General features: G+C 37.9%; 1 protein-coding gene across 1 annotated transcript in view; it reads left to right on the forward strand.

Moving 5' to 3' along the window:
• LOC139148584 (leucine-rich repeat and coiled-coil domain-containing protein 1-like) overlaps positions 1-15993 on the forward strand; it is a 35782-nt gene extending 19789 nt beyond the window's left edge. The window contains exons 9-24 of the mRNA XM_070720069.1: positions 4232-4385; positions 5072-5195; positions 5485-5583; positions 6205-6300; positions 6884-7018; positions 7491-7630; positions 8301-8417; positions 9226-9310; positions 10214-10327; positions 10767-10838; positions 11439-11613; positions 12142-12305; positions 13001-13209; positions 13748-13885; positions 14570-14705; positions 15074-15993. Of these exons, the coding sequence (XP_070576170.1) occupies positions 4232-4385; positions 5072-5195; positions 5485-5583; positions 6205-6300; positions 6884-7018; positions 7491-7630; positions 8301-8417; positions 9226-9310; positions 10214-10327; positions 10767-10838; positions 11439-11613; positions 12142-12305; positions 13001-13209; positions 13748-13885; positions 14570-14705; positions 15074-15202 (2087 nt within the window). The 3' untranslated portion in view covers positions 15203-15993. The remainder of the gene's footprint in view (positions 1-4231; positions 4386-5071; positions 5196-5484; positions 5584-6204; positions 6301-6883; positions 7019-7490; positions 7631-8300; positions 8418-9225; positions 9311-10213; positions 10328-10766; positions 10839-11438; positions 11614-12141; positions 12306-13000; positions 13210-13747; positions 13886-14569; positions 14706-15073) is intronic.
• Positions 15994-19540: the final 3547 nt, after the last annotated feature.

A 19540-nucleotide genomic window follows, 5' to 3' on the forward strand; every position in this document is an offset into this window, starting at 1 on the left:
GCCGGGGCGTATCTTCGCATAGCGAGAAGTTCACTACGGCCATATTGAATTGTCATGACTTCGTCACTGACACGACTGCCCGATGAGAAATACAGTAGAAGCTCGAATAGTAATGCCAATATCACAACTCCGGACATCCACACTCGCTCATGCATAGTTGTCATACACGATAAAATAGTGATTAAGGCTCAGAGTCAACGAAAACTCGAAAAAACAGAATACTTTGAAGAGCAACAACATAGGCGAGGCTGCTACCGCGAGCGCCACCAACCAAACAGATTATTAATCATAATTGCCAAGGATTAGCGGACAGAAATATTCGCTCACTTAAACATTCACTTCTTATTCAAGAAAAAGTACGAGGCTTCATCATTTAATCGATGCCAATTAATTCACTCCTCAAGCACATACAATGGGCCCATTCTAGGACTTGTCCATTTCAACAGTACTCTTGGTTTCATACAAAAGACTAAGTTGTTCCAGTACGTTCTGTCATTTTTTTCTTCTGTCAGATCTATAATCTCTATCGCTGTCGCCTGTACTATAGCAATTCCATGCAATATGCCCTAGTTTTCCACACCGGAAACCACCTCTTATCTTGCCCCCGGCCTTTCGCTCATCTTTTCCTTCACTTGCTTTCTTTATCTTAGCAATCTTTTCTATAACTTCGGCATGCTCTTTTGAACCCACAAGTGCTAGCAACATAGTCGCCATTGTCGGAGACTGTCTCTCTTTTCTGAGGGCTCTCAACATCGCAATATATTTGGAGTATTCTGGATGACGTATCTCGAGGGCTGAATCGACCACCAGCTGAAGTCTGGCCAGGGCTTCTTCTGCATTAAAGATGGATTCCTCTCTCTCCGCATACAATCTCAGTTCAGCCAATGCCCTCTCGAATCTGTCTTTAGCTTCTCTCTGCTGAGCCCAATCATTCGCGTATGCCACCTGTGTTACCTGCGACAATAACCACAAGAATAACGTCGCATTATTCACTCAATCTCATTTGCATTTCCAGCCCATAATTATTCGTCACACCGGCACACCTGCTCAGGCAGATATATCTACATTTTATCCGGTTTCTTCCACAAATTACGTCAAAACCTGATTACTACAGGGACGTCTCACTTCTCATTACTCCTATACAGTTATCTTAGTAATATAGTGCCATCGCGTCACCCGTCATGCACGGGGCGCCTACTCGTCAGACCCACTGGAGTCGGGGCGACGCTTTCAGTAATTATTTCCTCGTTTTCCTTCTTGCGTCAACCAAAATGAACTGGGACGACTACCAAATTCATCTGTCTTTTCCCAATCTGTTGTACTCAAAATTGTAGTGTGTCACCCATGCTCTAGGACACCTAAACATGCGCGGTTTACTTAAACAGAGATGTTTTCGAAGGTAACAGTGCATTCCAACTTCTCAAATTGTACTTACCTTCAGTTTTTCTAGAACCCCTTACTAATAAAGGGCCATATGCCAATTACAATTCTACCCTATGTACAAGACACGAGTGACTTTTCACAAATCAAATACCATTACTTGTCAAATATTACAAAGACATGAATGGAGAAAAAAGAAGAATGCAATGTACCCTATGATGGACATATTGGAATCTAAGAAAACATGCATTTCTCTATTATTGGACACTCACTGACCAGCGCATTGGTCACTGTTGCCATGTTTGCCGTCACACTCTGACTTGCACTTGTCCTGAAACTCTGGGTAGCTGCACCAGTGCTTGTGGTTGTTCTGGTGGCCGCTGTAGCATACAGTACCGGGTTAATAACTGGGCTCTGCAAAGCAGTGGTGGCCTGGGTGGTGGCACGCCCTGTGGCAGTCATGAGATTGGCATATCATGAAAACTGCTTCAGAGGTGCTGAAAAATCTGCTTTGGATGGTGGATTAAAAGAAGTTTTAAAAGTGTGCGGTCATAAAAATCCTGATACAGTCCATCAGTGGCAGGATATCCACAATGTCTTGTGTGCATTTTTGGAAAGTTTGCTTCACCATGGTGCACAGATATCAAACAAAACATCAGTAACCTCTTGGTTATCTTCTCAAGCCAAACCAGACAATAAAGATGAAGTAAGCAGATTCTGGAGCAGTATTTGTACTTACCTAACAGCGTATGTGGGATTCTACCTGTCCATCAGGAGTGGTAATTGGTCCCTGAGGAATGGGTGCCGGAAAATCCTCTGTGAATTATTCAGTGTCTATGGGAGAAATAAATATGAAGCATTGTCATTACAATGTATCTTTGATACCTTTAGCTTTCCAGTATCAGTGATAGAGAGATTCAAACAGGGAGACTGGACTGTCAGTGTGAAGGGAAGGCCTTTTGAAAACCAGGCGATAGATGAAGCACAAGAAAGTATCATAAACAAAAAGTTAAAACAACTAACAACAAGACCCTCACACTTCAGGACAGTCGAGCTTGCTGATTTCATGGCATACATGGAAAGAGTGGTGACAACTTCACAGGAATTTTTCTGTAAATTCTCTAAAGTACCCAAAGCAATTACAAACAGAGGCAAAACATCAAACAAAAGAGTGCAAAAAATATGTGATCACATCAGTGACAAGGCTATTTTTGCACTGAACGATGAGACTAGAAAACTCATAAACATATTAACAACAAAAAACATTGAAATTGATGGTGTATGATGAAGGGATTCACTAGCTATTTCTGTTGATTGCAAAGAGAGAATGAAAAAAATATACCCAAGAAAATCTGCTCAATACAGAAAAACAAACAAAAAACCACAAAAAGATGAACATACATTCTCCACAAAAACTTCCAAAAAGCACGCCTTTGACAAACTGAAATACTACTTAAATGTGCCTATAAAGAACTGGACAAGTCAAGTTTGGATGTCCTTCAAACAGTACACCTGCCACTGGCTCTAGGTGATGAAAATGGCAATCTACGAACTAGAAACAAGAGCAGTTTCAAAGATGCCATTTTGTCAATAGATGGACTTGGCTGTGTGTTTAGTGGCCAGTGTTCGGCATGAGAGGGGTCGACAGGAAATGATGTAGAAGTTGATGTGTTAAGATTTCTTCATAAAGGCCCGCCACCTGATGAAAATATCAACAACATGGGAGCATATAGATTTTTCTACCAGAGAGTAGTTCAGAAGCTTGGCTTTAAATGTGGTGCAGCTACGGTCACTCTTGTTGTTGACAAGCCAAACTTCCTTCCTTCCCCTCGTGATGTAACTCATGAAGAAAGAGGTACATCAACATCAAGTCTGGAATCATTTGGTCCCTCCTCAATTTTTGACCCATTAGAAATCTTTACAAGACAAGAGTTTCATACTTACTGAAAGATCCTCTCAAGAAAATGGGGATAATTGGACTGTTGTGCATTGAGGTCATATAGCTGGATGAAAATGATCTAACTGATGGCAGGCAGTTGATCATGGATTCCCCAACCCTGAACCCTTTCTCAACAATAATTGTGAAGGGTGGTGATTGCACACTAATGTACTTACGTGAAAACAGCCATGGTGAAGCAGATTATACCATGTGGTTTCATGCCATTCAATCAGACCACACAAATGTCATCTGTGCAAATGACACTGATACCAGGGTGTATGGGAATGGTTTGAAAGGTGCTGGCTGATTAGCAAAGAAGAATGTGTTGATAGAGCAGCAGGAAAACAGCATTTGTAACATCAATGAGGCACAACAGAAAATGAATAGTCATTCAGCATTCAGTGGCATGTAATTTCAAACACTGTCAATTGTGGCTCTGTATATTTTGTCTGGTGCTGACTATACAAGCAGTCTTTATAAAACAACATCACGAGCAGTGCTGACCACTTTTCTGGAAGAAAGCGAAAACATGTCTGATACAGTCCCTGACTGGTGACAGTGGAAGAAACTGGTGATCAGGTCATGTTCAAGTCACTGAACACTAGTGCCTGTATTAAATTAATAACCTACACATACCCAGTACATGTATAAACACAGATCTGTCTTTCATGGTCAACATGCAAATAAAGTCCATCAATTACTCAGCGTTGAAATATGGAAGTGATATTCCATTCTGAGCAGCTGGATTTACATTCACATGACACGAGTTGGATGTTCATCATACTTTTCTGTTTGACTCCATGGTGTCCATTTCTTTCAACTTGCCTCCTATGAAATCATTTCAACCTATGGGAGAACATCTCATTGTAATAGTGCTTATGTCAATCAACTTTACCCATAATGTGATTTCAGATATAGAAACTGATGAGAGTGAAGTTGAGAAGTCCAAGGCCAGCACTGAGGGCAAGGGCAAGAAACTGAAGAGTGTGACAAAAGGTGGTCCTCAACATAAGAAATCAGTTCATGGCAAAACTGAGAAAGTGAAAACAGCGAAAACAAAAGACAGGTAATCAGCAGATAAAGTTCATTTCGTCAAGAGAGAAGACAATATTGTCTATGGTAAATCAAAAATGCCATGTTTGTTGTATAGTATTTTCAATAAATAAGCCAGTCAGTTCAAGCTATGAGTTGCAGTTGTGGCAAAATACTCATCTGTATGGTAAGCTAACAGTGAGAACTGAACACATACAGGGATGATTATCCATGCTGGACAGTTGCCTATATGTTACTTTTACTATTTGTACAGCACACACACTTTCTGTAGAAAACATAGTAGAATAAAGAGAACCCAGTCTTTTGACAACACTCCAGGTACAAAATTAAATGCAGATGTATGCAGACAGATGCCAATAAGTTTTCTATGAGACACACAGATAAACAGTGAATGGAATGAATGGATGCTGTCACTCAGACATTTGTGACAGACGGAACTTTAACTTTTATCGACAATGTTATCTGCATAGAGTGTGTTTGCTTCACAAAAAAGTAAATGTTACCTATAGGCAACTCTCCAGTTTGAATGATCGTCCCTCTATCAGAGTAGTGAGGTACGTTTGTTCTCTCAAAGGGTCATGTATGGTAGGATAGGTCTATCTCCCAATCTGAATTTCAGGGGTGTATGAATGATGTAGAAAAGATCAGTTTTGATAAGACAATTGTTATCCTTCTGCTTTGCATGCCTATTTCATCCAGTAGTGGTGCTCAAGACAAAGTTAGCCAGAGAGGGCCAAGTTCAAGTTCACCAACCAGTGGCACTGAACATCAATTCAGAGAGAGAGTTGTGCCTACCAGTGTTGAACAGGATGCTGATAAGCTGGTAATCATAATCACATTTACCTCATTTGACGTGTTTTTTTCATCACAATATTGCCGTATTGTTCACTATGGTCTGATTTATCCTATCTTATGTTTGATTTTAGAGTGGAACAGTGTATGTATGAAGTGATTACATGAAAATGTGCAGCAGGGACCATAGCTTAAATATAAAATCTGTAAATTTAGATAGCTATTATCTTGAAAATTGAACATTGTTGAGCTTCAACTTAGCCTTGATGATGATGTAACTCTGTCTCTCTCTCTGTCTCTCTCTCTCCCCATCCAAACAGGCATTGATGCAAGAGCTGGACAGTGAAAGAGAAAGAAGATGGAAAGCAGAGCAAGCAGCCAGAAAATTAGTTGATCACATAAAGAATTACAAGCTAAAGGTAGGACTTGATCTAGAAGACGCTCTGTACAGATAACAAGCCTAACAGTATTTTTGACCACGAAACAGCAAGTTGTCTGCGCGAGATTGCTGAATTTAGAGAGTGTGCACGTCTTTGAAACATTTTAATTTTTAGGATGACGTTAAAATTTGATGGATGAATGGATGAATCTGTTAATAGATTTTCGATCGGATTTGAACTCACAACATATGGCACCCAGTCACTTAGCGAAGACATCACATTAAAAACTGCTTGGCCAAAAATCCCACCTTTAAAAAAGAGTGGCTCAATAACGAGCAAAGTTCTTACAATATTTTGACTGCGACCGCTCCACACGGTGTAGAGTTTATGAAGCACTCACACTCACATACTCACTATCACACATCACCCACTAACTACTGGTATATCAAAGCAATGAACCATTGCTTCACTGGGCAAAAGACAGCCTTAGGGACAATTCTGTCCACCAGCAGAGCTTTCAACTCAGGGTAGAAAACACAGTAGATTTTCGATCAAATTCAAACTCACAACGTACGACACCCAGTCACCTATTTGAAGGTCCAGGAGTAGAAATATTTAGTGTTTTTGTTATTTGTAGCTACTGAAGAGCGTGATCTGCAGGGTGTTGCCATAGAAGCCACAACCAGACTCAAACATGCACTGATGAATGAGAAAGAAGCCAAGACAAAGTTAGAGAATAAAGTGGAAGAATTAGAGGTGAAATATCTTGAATTTCTTCGTTGCATCACAGCAGTTTTCCTTTTTAGAGCTTGATATTTTGTTAACAAGATGATTTAAAATAATAATGATCTGAAATATTTCTAATTTTATAATAGAGTTTTTATGGTAGTTTTAGTTCAAAAATTCCAACCCTTCTCATTGACTTATGTATCTAGTTAAACACCTCAATGTTAGAAAGATCATGAGATTAGTCTGCTTGGCTCTAACAGATAAGTACAGTACATGTATGTTAGTTTGCTTGTAGACCCATGAGGGTCTATAGTTTGCTGAAAAGAGTTTGCATCGAAGAGACTAATAGTCTGATGGAAAGTTGGAGACACACAAGAATGCAAATAACGTTAGAAGTCAATATAAAGCAAAAAGCTCAGTGTTTTCTTTGGGGCTGATAAGCCATGAAATGTTGCTTTGGTCACTTCATTCATGTAACCAGTGATCAACTAGATGTACCAAAGCGTCTTTATATGGAGAAGTTCGCCAACCACCCATGTTCTACAAGTAAAGTGTAACATGGAAGATATTTCCAATTTAACTGTAACCACCTATAATCATTTAATTACAGACACACCTGGTAGAATTGACAGAGAAGTATGAAGCCTGCCAGCAATCTGAGGAAGACCAGAGACGAGCTCTGAGAGCAATGGAAACCACTGCTGCCAAAGCTGAGACTGAGAGAATTCAACAACAAGCACATGAGGTATAATCATGTCTTGTTTACCGGTACATCTTTTTCACAACATAGAAGATATCTTTGAACTCCTGTATTTGGAAAGATCAGGTTCCATCCTATGTTTGGTACTTTTGGAGCAACCTTCAATTATTTACTGAAGAACAAGTTTTGATATAATAATTATTCACTTCTTTGGTTCCTCAGTGAAAGTGATTTTGGTACAGCTGTGTATTTATATCCCATATATTCATACATATATATATATATATATATATATATATATATATATATATATATATATATATATATATATATATATATATATATATATATATATATATATATATATAATATATATATATATATATATGTACCATATGGTTGCCTGGATAATACTGCTGGTGACAATCAGCCTACACATATCTATGAAGAGTTCGGGACAAATGTCACTGTGAAAATACTGTTTATTGAGATCATTTTCTGAAAACTTCCATGTCAGGTTAAGAAAAGCCAGGAATATCAAATGAGAGCAGCAGCTGCCAACAGAGAAGTGGAATTACTGAGAAATATGGTGAAAAGACACGAAGATAAAATACAACAACTGCAAGAATTACTGGCCATAAGAGAACAAGAACACAGGTAAGCATTATCATAAAATTTACTGTTATAGTCAGGTCAAAGGTCAGGAGTCATCACAGATCAAATGTTACCTTTGAAGTAAACAGTATTCACATATATTGACTATCCATTAGGGTAACAGCATACGTCTGCACCCTGAGGGACTGTGAGTCCGCCCAAAAAAACAGACTGTTGCCTGAGGCCTGAGGCCTCAGGGAAACAGTCTATTTTTGGGGGGTGCCTCAAAGGCCCGAGGGGTTACAGAAGCATTCGGTTACCCACATGGCCAGTCAATATGTGTTTTATAACACACCTCATTCGCAGTCATGCATAATATCATACCATACATTACACAGTAAGGCACATAACTCTTAGCATTAAGGGTTCGGCAAGAACAAAGTTTTTCCGGACAGCGTAGCAGTACGTCTGCTGGGATGATTTCTAGAATGGATCACAGTAGTACAGTAATATCTCACCATCATGAAGACATAAAAACTTTTCTTTCATTTTCTCTTATGACTTTCTGACACACAGAGATGTTCATGTACGATTAGTTATATAACAACATTTCATAACTGATATTCACCCATAACACACTGCATTGTACATGTTAATGGAGACAAATCCTGCACCAGTGTACCATCGTGTTCAATGTGATATTGACCTCATCTGTGCATTCTGATGTTGACAGAGAAAGTCAGCAGAACAGGTACAGCTTGGACAGCAAGGAAATCCAAGACGTCATGATCAAAGCTGTGGAGAAAGAGAAGGAAAGACATGAAGTAGATGTCAAGTTGTACCAAGAAAGGTTAGTAAATACATGTAGTCACTGATCTTCCCAGAAAGGTCCTGATTTCCAATGATGACATTGTGGTGATTTTTTTGTTATGAAGAGGTGGCACTTACTACAATCTTGAAAGAAGAAAGAATTTGATCAGAATTATAACTGTCTGTCAAGACCTTGTCAAGGATAATTAGAATTTTCACTCACTACTTTGTGTGGTCAGAATTTCTAAAATTTTGCAACTCAAGGGAGTATGCATCTCGAAAGTGATAGACTTTAACTTTTGCTCAAACTTTTCCGAATGAAACTTTCAACCATTCTCTTACCAAATCAAACAATAAAATCAGGGGTCACTGTGCAAAGTTTTGAACTAGGGAAACAAATGACCCAACATTTTGCGATATTTGCAATTCAAAATGGCCACCATTCCTGTGTTAAGTCTATGGGGAAAATTGAATTTTGCATTTTCGAAAAAAAAGATGGTAAAAGTTTGTCTTACTCCAAAATCTTTAAAATGAGCCCCCACAAGTACTAGATCAGAAAGGAATTGTAGAAATTTGAGAGTCCAAGTATCTGTCACTGAGATGCGTTCTACCTTAAGAGAGTTACAAGTATTTGTGTTCTACACATATGTTATCAACATTTTTATGGTTTGGTTAGAACACAACTGCAAGAAGTAAAGCATACCAAGGGAAGAGAAAGAATCAACAAAGTCTTGGCAACATATCATGTGACACTGTGTCATATCCTGCCACTCAGTAGGACACTGTGTGACACACCTCTTCATTTCTGTCATGATGACATCACTGTCTTTTGTTTCTGCCTCACAAAGAATCAATGTTTTAACCAAACAATACGAAGACCTAGAGGATGAGTTCAGAATGGCCTTACAGATTGAAGCCAACAGATTCAGAGAGGTAAGGCAGTACAGTGACTGCATTCACATTCACTGTCCACATCTGCAATGCATTTGCTGATTTTTACCAAATAATTACTTTTTGAATCATGACAGACAATATGGTTGCTTCACAAAATACCTGTCATACCAGAAGCTTCATACATACTTGTATATTGAGAGAGATATGATATTACAGTGGACCCTCGCTAAGTCGCTGGTGACGGGGTCCATTGCCAAAATTGTGACTTAGCTAGCGGCATTGCAAAAGGTAGGAACTACTGTCTCCCATTGTGTCTATGACAACAATAGAAACATACATTTCTCCGTTTAATTTTATTTTGTTAAATTGCAAATATAAGTGACAATTAACACACATCTCATTGAGTAGTGTCAACAAATTTTACAAGCTCAAATTAATTGAAAAATAAAGAATCTCAGTAAATTATGTTCATCGCATGTGTCCATGTTCATTCTCTCAAAATAATTGTCACAATGCTTAAAGGTCAACGGGATAGGAAAAACTTGGTGTTACTCGTCTGATGCTGTTTCTTCTTCTATTGAGGCGCAACTTAGCGAGGGTCCACTGTATATTGCCAAACCAATAAATCAATATCGCATTCCCATGAGATTCACAGTATGCTTGCTATATGATATTATTCTTAAACAGGACATGTACAATATCTGCCTACAATAAAATATTTGACAAAAGAATTTTCTAATTTGCGGTTTGTACATGGGAAAGAATGTAACTTACTGATGAGTATTACATTGTAACTAGAGGCAGTGATAGACTGAAAGATCTGTCATCAGGGGCATGGCACTGGAGCATAGAGAGCGCCCTCTAGTGACAGATCTTTCAATCTAAGCCAGTGACTGAATCTCTTCAAAACATGCCTTCATTCTAACCATTTTTACATCACAGGTACAGGAAGCGTTTGAGAGAACATCACAGGAAGCAGCGACGCACAAACAGTCACTCGTCATGGCAACAGAGAAGGAGAAAAAGGCAACAAATCTGGTGACTGAGCTCACGGCTGTAAGTCATGTGTTAAAACATCAATTTCACTGAAAGCGAAGTATTAAATTAAAAAACAACAGAACCAATTGAAAGAATGAATTCTTCAACTACTTCAAAAAACTTTTGTAAGATGCAAATCATGTTGCCATGCCAACTATAACAACATCTGAGATGAGATGAAATGTCAGTTTTAAAGTGAAAAAGCTATCTCTTAATCTTCTGATCCTAAATGACATACTAAAAACATATACCTTTGCAAAGGGTAGTCTTTTCCAAAATCATGGACAAGAATTATTTCGTCTTTTCTTCATGACAATACTGTTCCCATCTCAAATTTAATTCTGTTTTCAACTTGTGCCTGTTCACACAGTAGTGTTTCAACAATACAGTCAGATCTGTTGAAGTGACCTTTTCATTTAGTATTGAAAGGTGTTCTGTTTTTGCTTTTTTCTTTCAGATGGTCAAAGAGCAGAAAGGCAGACTAACTGAGTTGTCCAAGTCTAAACAGGAAGCATTGACAGAGGCAAAGGTTGGTGTATTCAAATTCTCTTCAGGGTTTACACATTTCTCAAATATTAGGTATTTTCACACAACATTAACTTACACTCACTTTCTGAATAAAAATATGTCTTCGTTTGTCTGTTTTGAGATGGCAAAAACCAGATTTCAAAGTAACATGACACCATGTACACTGTATGTGGTTAGTTCAAATCAAAATTCCCAATTTGAGAATCTTTATTATGTGTAATACCGGTATATGACATGTAGTTCAGTGAGACACTGTGATACAAAAATGCTCTATGAGTAATCTATAACTTGACGAAATTTTATTAGTGTTAATCTTTGTTAACCGTAGGACTAATCTGTTACTACTGTCATCTTCTAACAAAGTGCATGTGTAGTTCTGATGTCAATGTCAGTTTGTGAAGGTCTATATTAAAATTTTTCAAGTGACACAGCAAATCATATACATCGGGCAATCAATGGACAGAACCAGCCTCTATAGTTTCAGTGTTTGGTAGAAAGAAAACATATCTATCAAATGTCTTCAAGCATAGGCCGTATGTCAACTTCATCTGCCGCTGCTCAAAGCTTCCATTTATACACTTTGTTGTTCACCTCTCTTCAGGAACGTCTTCAAACCGTGGAAGCTCACTTGGACGAGGCAAGGAGGAGAATGGTTCAAATGGAGATGTTGAAACAAGACAAAAGCAAACTCCAGTCACAGATCACAGCTCAGGAATCACTCATTGAAGGTCTGAGAGCTGAGAAGAGATTATGGAGTCAGGAATTAGCAAATCAAGGTGCGAAAAAATGCTATGTTTATCTTACTTTTTAGCTTTAGTGATCATGCAATTTCTTGGTATTTTGATTCCATCTAAATAATTCAATGTAATTTGTGAAGTGATTTACTATGAGAAGTTGCTATTAATCTTTCTTGTCCATGATAAGTCTGATAGCATATGTTATCGATGTGTTTTGTGAAAGGGTAAAATTGTGAATGGTGTCCATATTTCATTACTGTAACAGCATTACAGTACTGCTGCATCTCTTAGCACAGTACTAGTCAGTGTAAAGATCCTTTGAGTTGAGCAAAGAAGCCAGGTACATGAGAATATTGTCTAAAATGTGCCAATATCAGCAACACTTGACGTACTGCACCCGTACATTAATAATCTCTAAATCTGCTCCCTTTCGCTACTCTCTGTATTCTTGCATGCGCACGTCCTCTCCATCCCTTTCCTCTTCCCAACCTGATTGCTTTCCCCCTCCCATGTTTGTCCACCTCCATAAGAAATAAAAGTTTATTTATTTTTGCCCATTGCGTATAGGTGCTAACCTGGCTCAAGACAGAGGTCGTCTTGAAGCCAGAATAGACGCCCTTACTGCGGAGGTTGCTGCTTTGAAGAAACAGGAAGAGAGAGATCAGGATGCTTTGAGAATCAAGAGCAAAATGATTGAAGATCAGACTGATACCATCAGGAACTTGAAAGAGGTAAGTGGTGTATGCTAACCACACATATCTCAGGGAAAGATAGACTTTTCGTAATACTTACCATCAGTAACAAAACTCATGTACCACTCGCTCAACAAGCTGTTTTCCTTATTTATCCTCTGCCATTGAGTATTTCACTTACAGGTCAATTTATCATCATTTAGTCAAGTTTGTGAAAAATATAGTAAAACGTACATGCCCCGTATAGTGTATTTTAATAGATGATGTGAAGAATAAATGGAAAACACACCTATGTCTCATTTTCACTAACTTGTCTGGCTAATATATAAACACAGTGACTTGTAGTGACTTAGCCTAATAGTGAAAGTGTATTTCACAGCAGTGTCACAGAGATCTTATGAATGCTCCGACTTTTTATGCTAATTTTGAATGACTTCACCTATTATAAGGTTTTAGCAGGGATAGTATGAGCAAAAGATACCAATACAGTGAAAGAAATGAAATGATATACAAGTAGTATACCCCTTCCCTGTGATGATTTCACAAGTTCATGTAGAATGTTGTTCTCTATGAAAAAAAGAGACTGTCTGCTGCAGTAGGGATGTTCTTGTAAAATATATCAAATAAGAGCATGAAATTTGAACTGCCTAGTTAGGTGTAATCTCATGTTTGATTCTGCCAGTTGTCACAAAATCAAAACAAGACATTTTCAGTCGCCTTTCTTTAATCTTTAGGGTCTTGTAGAAAGAGACAGTGAAGTCCGAGATGCCCGGGAAGAATCCCTGAAGATACAGAAGACTCTGGAAGAACAACTTGGAGATGAGAAAACAGCCAATCAGGAACTGCAGGATGGAATTGAGAGACTGACAGAGAGAAAGGAACAGTTGAAACAACAAGTATCTGAGTTACAGTCAGAACTGGATGATAGCAGACAGGCTCACAAGTGAGAAAACAAGTTCTGTAGGGGAATGTTTTGTATCAAGATTACAGGGAAACAGGGAAGCTAATTTGACATTTGAACCTAAAAATGATATAGATTCAGTGTTATCAGGAAATGAATGGTAGAAAATATTGAGCTGATAAAGGAGAGTTTAATCCTGTGAAATGAAAGCTGCTCCTTTCACAATCCCTCAGGTTTCATTTCAGTCTCAGAAATATACCTCTAACCTTGTGAACAAATCTACATGAACCATTCATAACAATGGGTTTGGGCTAAACCATTGGGTGAAAGGGTTAAAGGTATACTGTCACCTGTTCCAATTTTGCCACAGTTACCATTGAAAGAGAAAATCTAACCAATCACAGATTGTAAGCGGGTGGCCGCTTTTTAAAACCAGCGCCCTCACATAGACATTTTGAATACAAAGGAACGCCCCTTTGACCATATAGGGCATATTTAGATCACAGGTGACTGTATACCTTTAAAAGTCATGTCGGTTGCACCTTTTATTTTCGTCATTGTTTTCCAATGGTTTTTTCAGGGCATTGGACAAGAAGTGGAAAGAGAGAGCTGAGCTGATTGGAACTCTGGAAACTCAGGTGAAGAAAGTCAAGGAGAATTACGAATCAAAAGAGAGGACACTGAAAGAGGAGAGAGATAAAGCCATTGCTGATGAGAAGTGAGTTTCTCCAAATACTGGTGACATCAACAGCCCTATCACATTGCTTTATATCGATGTTAATAAATCTGAACTGATCTGCCAATACTTTGTGAAGGATTGCAGTAAATCTAAGCCAACAAGATTCGTCTAATCAATTTCTGACAACAAAAAGAATGTATCAATTGTCGCTTCATAATCTGTCAAACATGTGTAGGTTATTCAGTTAAGTATTGCAACATGATATATTCAATCTGTTGAGCAGCTGACATTTTATCCAGTGCAGTAATGTAAGGCCAAAAAAAATTGATTTGTTTCTGGTCACCGCCCGCATCACTTCAAAGTGTGCGCATCAACTCTTTTTTCCCGTTTTTCGTTTAGCCCTATGGAAAAAAGGGAAAAATGTATCAAATTCCACCAAAAATTAAAAAATTGAAAAAAATTGCGTCGCTGCATCATTTTTGCCACGTGTCAATGACCAGAAACAAACCTATTATTTTTTGGCCTAACATCCCTTTTTGAAGAAATTACCAATTCTTTCCCATTTGTTAGATGTATGCCATTTTGGCTACTTTGCAATCTAATTCATGTCGGTAATGAATTTTGATTGAAAAAAATACATTGCAGTGCATGATTGTTTTGAGACATTAAAAAAGTTTACAGAACCCGCCCCCAAAAATATTTCCACATTTATTATGTTTACAGAACGTCTGCAGAAAGGTTGCAGTCCATTGACAATGCATTCCGTAAACAATTGGAAGCAGCACAGAGAAGCCATGAAGACCAAATGGAGCAGTTACATCGGGAAAAGCAACAGGAAATTGAAGACGCAAACCAGAGGGTAAGTGTCAGAGATTTTTATAAGTTACCCATACATGAATCATGAAAAAAAATACTATTTGGTCGCCAATGTGCAGTTTTATGGTTGAAAACCACAAATTGTAAAGCAAACTATTATATATTGGTGTTCACTGTCTGCTTGCAGAGCAAGAAAACTGCCTTGCCTGTGAATGTTATAGTAAGTCTGAAGTCACTTTTCCAAACTTTAGTATTCTGCTTATCTCCAGAATTTACGTTTAGGTTTTGCATATTATTGTTTACTTTCAGCTTTGCAGCAATGAACAATATCCAAGACACTTGACACATGTGGTTTTAGCATTGTTGAACTGTTTTCAGACATTTGACAATTTCCCATACCATGACTTACAGGTACTAGAAGTTGAAGAGGAAATGAGACAGTTACTGGTGGAGACGGCAAACAGTAAGAGAGCGATGGAGGAAAAGATAAACCGTGTTACTAAGGCATTCACAGACCTTCAAGAAGATTTGAAACACTGAGCCATGACTCTCCCTGTGATAGTACTCATCCATGTTCCACATGTACCAGAACTGATGTCATTTTAAAAGATATGGACCACTTGCATGCACATATTCTGTGATCACGAAAAAGATTATTTACTTGCCTTGTCATATTTCTCTGATCGCTTGCACTTGTATGCATGTTTGGACTATTTTCTTGCCAGTGTCCTGTCGATTTGTTGTGAAACTCATTTTTATTTATGACATCATCAAGGGCAAAAGGAAAGTCACAGAACCGGTACAGACCCTGTTGTGCTCTGAAACAGGTCCAACGTTGCCAAAGAAAACAATGGGGACTGTACCAAATTTTTATGACAAAACTGTCAACGCACCACTACAGTTGACAGTGTGGCCATCAGAACACCATTTCTTGAACGTATAAAAAAATTAGTGAATTGAAGGTATGTTCGTCCATTCAATAGCATGGGTAAATGAAAGATTACTTTGATCAGCAAAGGTTGGGCTGTTATGAAGTATTGGTATAGTAGTATGTAACAGTAGTATCTCCATTACTATTCCCAATCACTCTGATGTAATCTTTGTAAATATCACATACTTTGTAAATATTGCAACATGGCTAATTATTAATTGCACTTATCAAAAACTTAGGTCAATAAAAACACAAATCACTAACTTGGCTGTTTTGTATAAGTTCTATCATTTTCTATTGTATGACTTTGTGCATTAATCTCCTTTTTATATTGTTTACACTATTTGGTACAAATTTTGTCAGAAATAATAAATTATTTATTAAATATAACTATTGTGTAAATGCATAATGTGATTAGTAGATTGTAATTACATTATTCATTGATTGAACAATAAATGTATAGTATTTGTATATTAGTCAAAATAAAATGACATTTTTATAGAGGTTGGGTTTATTTTTAATCAGTGACATGGCAGCTGTAATTGAACAAGTCTGCATGAAGTGTGTGATGCATGATGAAGTGGGACATTTTTGTTGTAGACTAAGTGAACCGTCATATGGCACACGAGCAAGACTATCCTCAATACAGCTTGTAATGTTTACTCCACAGGCTGTTTCATGTGCTAGGCAATCTTCGGATGTAAATAAATGCTGAAATGGTGGGCATGCAAATGGGTGAAAATGGGGTCAGTCGTTAATGAGGAGGAATCTGCTCCTGTGTCTGCACTTGGAGAGGAGTTCCGTACATTTCGGGTCGATCTACCGTCTGATACTTGTAAATACAATGGCAATATTTTACCAGGATTTGGTACTGGTTTATCATGCATGCTCTGTATTGATATCATGGGAAGATATTTATTGAGAGGCTGTCTTTTACACTTGGACTTGGCATGGATGTAACATTTTACATTCATTCCCTAACGATACCACACACCATCGCCGACCAGTTCTTGTCAGCAGGTGACTCACTTATTCCTAGACACATACGGAAGGAGACTTGTGCTATAATTCTATCAGCTGTCTGATTTTTGGTGAACAGGATGATTATTTGAGCAAAGTTTTCTGTAAAAATGTCACGTGACCAGATGACCTTTCACCTCGATTTTACAAATACCAGTATGCTTTTAAATCAGTAACTACGAGATCTACAGCCTTCATATTTGGTAGGATGAAGCTGCTAATAGTGTCGCATCCTGAACCTTGTTAATTATATATCAAATAAAATATTATTGATATTGGCTGTGACACGCAGGGGGAGGGTTACTGTTTTTTGCCCATGGAAATTAGGGAGGGTCACGTTTTTCTTGCGAATATTTTTGAAGGGTCACTGTTTTACGTGCAGCGTCATTTTCCAAAACACCGGCCCTCCCTTCTTGTAATTTCTATCAAATCCCTTAGTATAATAACCTAGGCTGCTGCATTTAAAATTCGTAAACACACATATCGCAGGTCACCACTTCATTCATATAGAAGGCGCTGTATAATACTTAAAGGTGATTTATCAGTGTAGTAATATGTAAAGTAAATTGGAGTGAAAAAAGCACTGATGATCTGTTTCTAGCTTAAACTGCAGAACGTGAATCGTGAAATTTGGCACGCGGCGCTTGAAATATGCTTTAAAGCACGTAGGATTTATTTTTAACATTTCAATAGTCTGTTATATAAATTGAAGTTAATCATGATTTTTATCTCTCATTCATCAAAGTTCCATGGTACAACATAATCCTATGCCACGATTTGTCTGGGTACAGACATTCCCCTTTCCTCATTTGATCAGATCTAGATCAAATGATATGCGAAAAGATTTTCGAAGTCTTAAGGGTAAGGTTGCAAAAATAGTTACTTCTGGCTCGCTGAGTATTCTTAACTTTAGTCATAAAAATAAGTCCCAACCGTTTTTGTTCGCATTCCATGAAACAATCCCTCGAACTCCATCACCTAGTGGTGGAGGGACTGTGATGGAACTAAACATGACAAAGGCACGTTATTCGTTCATGGATTCCATATGTTTTAGAGACTGGACAGTTTCTTCGGCCGGAGGGAGTGGATTCATCGGGGGTGTCACAATGTTTTTGAAATGCCAAATAGGGGGATCAGTGTGGTTTGGAATTTCGACACGGGCTCATACTTGCCTAAAATGCATCATAACAGCCACTAGTTTCATCATTCGGTTGCATTTTTCATTATTAAACATTCGTACTATTCCGTCTGGGGCTCGAAGATGTCGTCATATATTTTGCTATTTATTCTCGAAAGGTAGGTGCGATGCCCTGGTGCTTGAACTATCAGCCCATAGAGAGTTAAGTAGTATTTGCTCTGATGCCCAAACAAAATTTTGGCAAAATTCAATATTCAACAGTTCATCAGAGGTAAATGGAGTGTGCATGTCCATTGCTAAATAAAATGTGAATATAAGTAATGTTTTTTATGTACACTGCCATTCAGCACAATTATGAGCGTCTAAATCTCTGAATTAAATTTAAATACGACATGCAGGAGTAGAAATCGCTATCCGTATATCTGTCTAAGTGTAGCCGGCCTGGCCAGGTTTGAAAAAGACTCTCCCCATTCCCAGTCACACCTGTAATTGCTGACGCATCCCTTGTGAAAAGCAATGATCCTAGAGTCATGGGACTGGCTAGCTATTTGAGTGGGAGGTGATGTAAACGAAGAATAACATGTGAAGAATAAAACATTGATCATAATGCATAAAAAAGTAGAGAAGCAATCATGATATCTAATGGTGTGACTTACAGTCTAGATCAATTCTAACGACAACCTTTGGTTATTTTGTTTTTCGCAAGTCACAAGAGTGACTATTTTATTTCATTTGCTCTTTGTGTTTATATTTTTGTTAACTTTATTTTTATTTTTCCAAGGACATACTTTATATATGAGCCAATTGTGCTTGTGTGCAGTTATTTCTGACTGTAGAGGATTCAATCGACGCTCGGTCCTCACAAAAATACATTTCAAATTATTAATCTTTCGAGAACAGATGAAATAAAACGATTGGCACAATTGATAGTGTCTAGCGCATTATGAAAATGGAAAGGTGACAGTAGGTGATCTTGTTCAGAAGATTTACTTTGCTTTGGTGTCGTGATCTTTGAAAAGAAAAACGTAGTTTCACTGCACAGTACATACAGTGAAACATTTGAAAGTGTCAGTTGAAGGTGTTAATTAATTCGGTGTTAAGTATGCTGTGCGTAAGGTCTTGGCTAAATTTGGCCCTAATTGTCCATGCAGATTTATGCAAAAGTTCAATGTTGATGTCGAATGCTAAATGTCAAAGAAACTGATGATAGAGTTTAGCTGTTCACATGATGATTGAAATACAGATGAGCAAGAAAGTGTTTATTGTGCAATAGTCAGGCGTTTCCCAGGCGCGTCTGACGGTCTCGTGCTGGGGCTACCAGGCTTTAACCTGGAGATGGGGTTTGGCATTTGACTAGGAGCAGCCTTTCCCCTCCCTGCCGGCGGTAACACCCTCATGGGGTGCGAGATTTCGGTGTAATATCACATCCGATGTTGCAATTTTGTCGTTTGTCTGACAAACATTTGTTTTTTGCTTACGAAAGGCAAACTAGTGTATAATAAAACTATAAGAAGAAGATTGAATAATACTATAAGAAGAAAATTAAAGACACATATTTTCTTAACCGTCTACAGTAAAGTTGATTTGTAGGCTTTTTGCTATACATATGAATAAAATATAATATCAACATAAAATAATCTAAACTTATGATATAAACAAATTAGATGCCTATCACTTCGTATAGCATTGTCGATGCATTGACACTGAAATTAAAACACGACCAAACCTTTGATATCCTGCCACATTCTACTCAAGACCTCTTCTAAAAACTAAATTGTATTGCTGCCAT

Source organism: Ptychodera flava, chromosome 13 (genome assembly GCF_041260155.1).
Source record: "Ptychodera flava strain L36383 chromosome 13, AS_Pfla_20210202, whole genome shotgun sequence".
Classification (NCBI taxonomy): Eukaryota; Metazoa; Hemichordata; class Enteropneusta; family Ptychoderidae; genus Ptychodera; species Ptychodera flava.